This window comes from Bison bison, unplaced genomic scaffold (genome assembly GCF_000754665.1).
Source record: "Bison bison bison isolate TAMUID 2011002044 unplaced genomic scaffold, Bison_UMD1.0 scf7180017857049, whole genome shotgun sequence".
Lineage (NCBI taxonomy): Eukaryota > Metazoa > Chordata > Mammalia > Artiodactyla > Bovidae > Bison > Bison bison.
This window is the reverse complement of record NW_011487622.1, coordinates 13,439-16,687: the sequence shown is the minus strand read 5'-3', so window position 1 is coordinate 16,687 and position 3,249 is coordinate 13,439. Positions and strand designations below refer to the sequence as shown.

Here is a 3,249-nt window from a genome sequence, read left to right as displayed (position 1 = left end):
TGAAGCATAAATACGTGTTAGAAGTTAAGAAAAATAAGAAATCAGGTCATAACACCTCTCATGGTTTAGAGTAGTATTAACCCACAGCAGTAAGTTGATGCCACATTCTTGACATCACAGATTTATTCATCAAGATATACTGAAATATAGTTGAATAAAATTCTACCAATAAATCACTGATCTTTGTGAATATACAAAAAGTTAAACAAGAAGGTTTACAAAAACATTGAAAGACAGTGATTATTTTTTTCACTCTGTAAAATTAAAAGGACAAAAACTATGTCAGTTAATAGTAACGATGAAGTGGAAGGTATATATTTTTTGGATTAAAGAACAGACCCAACTTAAGAAGCTGATAACCTGTGTTGAAACTGAAAAATACAGCTTCCTGCCCTGCTCCCCAAATCACCTTTATTTTTCCTTTCATCTTCGATCAGTCTGTTGGTTCTAGTGATATAGTCCTCCTTCAGTTCAAGTTGATACCTGAGAATCAGAAGGATGGAAAATGAGTTTTGGTCACTTCCCTAGACAGACTGCTATCAACGATGAGCTTATCTTATGGCATCAGGGCACTGAAGGGTACTAAGCAGGACAACACATGAACTTCTGGAGCACTCAGTGCTAAGGCCAGGGGTCCAAATTCTGGCTTTAAAAAGTCCACTAAAGTCTTGCTGCAGTTCTATAAACTGGGTCCCAAAACTCAAGCACAAAATGAAGGGTCATGTTACTGAGGCTATAGAGGGCACTGTTTCCCAGCTGGCATCCAGTGACACAAAAAAAGTAAATGTACTTACTTTATACTGTGTACAGCAGACTCTAAATCCCAAAGGATAACAAGTCAGTCACTTCCAGTCCACCTGTCCCGCCTTCCCACCCTCAAGCAGGATAAGACCTTTCACCCTAAGGAACTGAACAGTAGTACCAAGAGCCACTGTCAACAGCAAATATATCTCGACTGGTGATACCAGAGTCACATTTTCATGGAATTTTACCATCCCCACCAGCTGTTAGCAGCTGCCTTTCTGGTTCAAAGATTAGAGAAAAGAAAGAAGTACTCCTGTGGTGAATATCCTCAGAACCTCAACACCTGCCAAAGTCATATAAGGACACCCACGGACAGACAAAGATACCTGACAGTCCACTCCATAGCTATTATCAAGCTACCATACACACTTTTATTCACTTATTCCAAAAACTTTAACAACTATAGATTCCTTATAGAGCTCATCTCTAAAATATGTAGATAAATCCATAAAATATGTGGACAAAAATCTACCACATCAAAACTGATCCACAGAAAACTGCTATATTTTTTATTAGAATTATTTTAAAGAATAACCTCCAAAAACCTTTGAAGGTACTATATCATGGACTATCAATGACAAATTATGGACAAAGCAGTAGAGAGAGGCCAATGATGAAGAAACATCGAGAGTTGCTGTGTTGAGTCATCACTTCACTATGAATTCATTACATCAATAAACATTAAGTGAACACTTACTTTGTGCCAGACATTACACTGAACACTGGAGAGAAAACTTACCACATATGCACTTAATGCCTCTGCACTAAGATACTATCCACTAGAACACAGCAAAATGCAGACTAGAGGGAAGCCATGGTACCAGAGCTGTACACACCTTCCTTTCCCTCTATCGTTTTTTGCTTCATACAATTAATTCTAGTTTGTTCCTTTTGATTCTGGCTTTTCAGAATCTTGAAGGAATACAGATCAACAAATACTATAACGAATTAGCAGAATAATTTACAGATCATTAGCTATTCCATCTGAATGGCAGTATAAGTGGGGTAGAGGAAAACATAAAAAGTGACTATAATCCCCATTTGATAGCTTCTCAGCAAGGTACAAGGTGCCCTAAGAAACTCAAGCAAATCACAGGCCCTCAGTAAATACTCCAGAAGTGACAAGAACAAGCAGAGGATGCTATTTCCTGTACTGTATCTTTTTAAAACCATCCTAACTCGAGTATTCACAGGAAAAGCTTGACTGTCAATGAACATGTATATTCTTTTTAAACACTGGATTTTGCCATAAAATACTAGTCTTATCTACTTTATTAGTGTTGCTGTGTTTCCATCAACTTAATTCAAATACGATACTTTTTTTTAAGATGCCAAACAATTACTTTAGAAGTTCGTTCTTGAGCTTTTGGTCATAGGTCTCCTCGATATTCTTTATAGTCAACTCCCGCCTCTGCAGTCCATCAGTCATGCTTTTATTTTTTTCTTCTTGCAGCCTCTGGGCCCTGAAATTAGCAAAAACAGATAAGGCAAAATTGAAAAATATTAATATTGGGGAAAAGACACCATGTGTTTTTAGCCCCACAGACTCAAACTGTTCTGTGACTGTCACGGCTAGGGAGTAAAAACAAAGGGCCAGAAGTGTCCCACTATTTTAGGAGCTGATCTAGTGATGATGGATCTGAACTATAGACAGAACTCAATAGTTCTCTGGCTGGGGTGAGTGAGAAAATGCCAAAACCGAAGTGGTGTCTCACAAGAGATGGTTCACACTTAAAAAAAAATGGTCACAAGTGGTAAGCGGCCATAATCAATTCAGTGGTAAAAGATTAATGTTTTAAGTTACAAAGCTACACACAAACTTCAGTTAGTATACTCAAGTGCTTGTTTCTTTTATAATACTGTTTCTAACTGACTAGCCCAGAGCTATTAAAGACATAAAATGTGTTCTGGCCTTTCATAATCTACTAGTTCAATATCAGTGAACTAAATCAATACTGAAGAGAAAATACTGAAAAGAGAGCAAAAGATAGATGGATCAATCAGAACGTCCCAACACTAAAGAAAGGAATGGTCTTAATAGTGAAACCTCAAGTCAAGCACAAAATCAATTCCAAAGCCAGGGAACTGGGTTCACAGGGATTCAGATCAAGCTAAAACCAGAAGCGCCAGTCAACAGAGACTATTCCAGGCAAAGGATAAAACGCCTCTGTTAGCGCCCTCTGCTGGTTAGTCTGTAAAGCAATGGAGCAGTATTTAGTTTATATATGCTTCCCTGATGGCTCAGATGGTAAACAATCTGCCTGTGATGCAGGAGACCTGGATTCGATCCCTGGTTGGGAAGATCCCTTGGAGAAGGAAATAGAAACTCACTCCAGTATCCTTGCCTGGAGAATTCCATGGACAGAGAAGCCTGGTGGGCTACAGTCCATGGGGTCACAAAGAGTCGGACACGACTGATGACTTAACATGTTCATTTTCAGTATG

The 3,249-nt window shown here is 38.5% G+C and overlaps 1 protein-coding gene across 1 annotated transcript in view; it reads right to left on the bottom strand.

The window, feature by feature from the left end:
- Positions 1-271: 271 nt before the first annotated feature.
- LOC105003168 (oral-facial-digital syndrome 1 protein-like) overlaps positions 272-3,249 on the bottom strand; it is a 12,466-nt gene continuing 9,488 nt past the window's right edge. Inside the window, exons 5-6 of the mRNA XM_010860165.1 lie at positions 2,148-2,267; positions 272-483 (exon numbers count right to left, since the gene is read on the bottom strand). Of these exons, the coding sequence (XP_010858467.1) occupies positions 345-483; positions 2,148-2,267 (259 nt within the window). The 3' untranslated portion in view covers positions 272-344. The remainder of the gene's footprint in view (positions 484-2,147; positions 2,268-3,249) is intronic.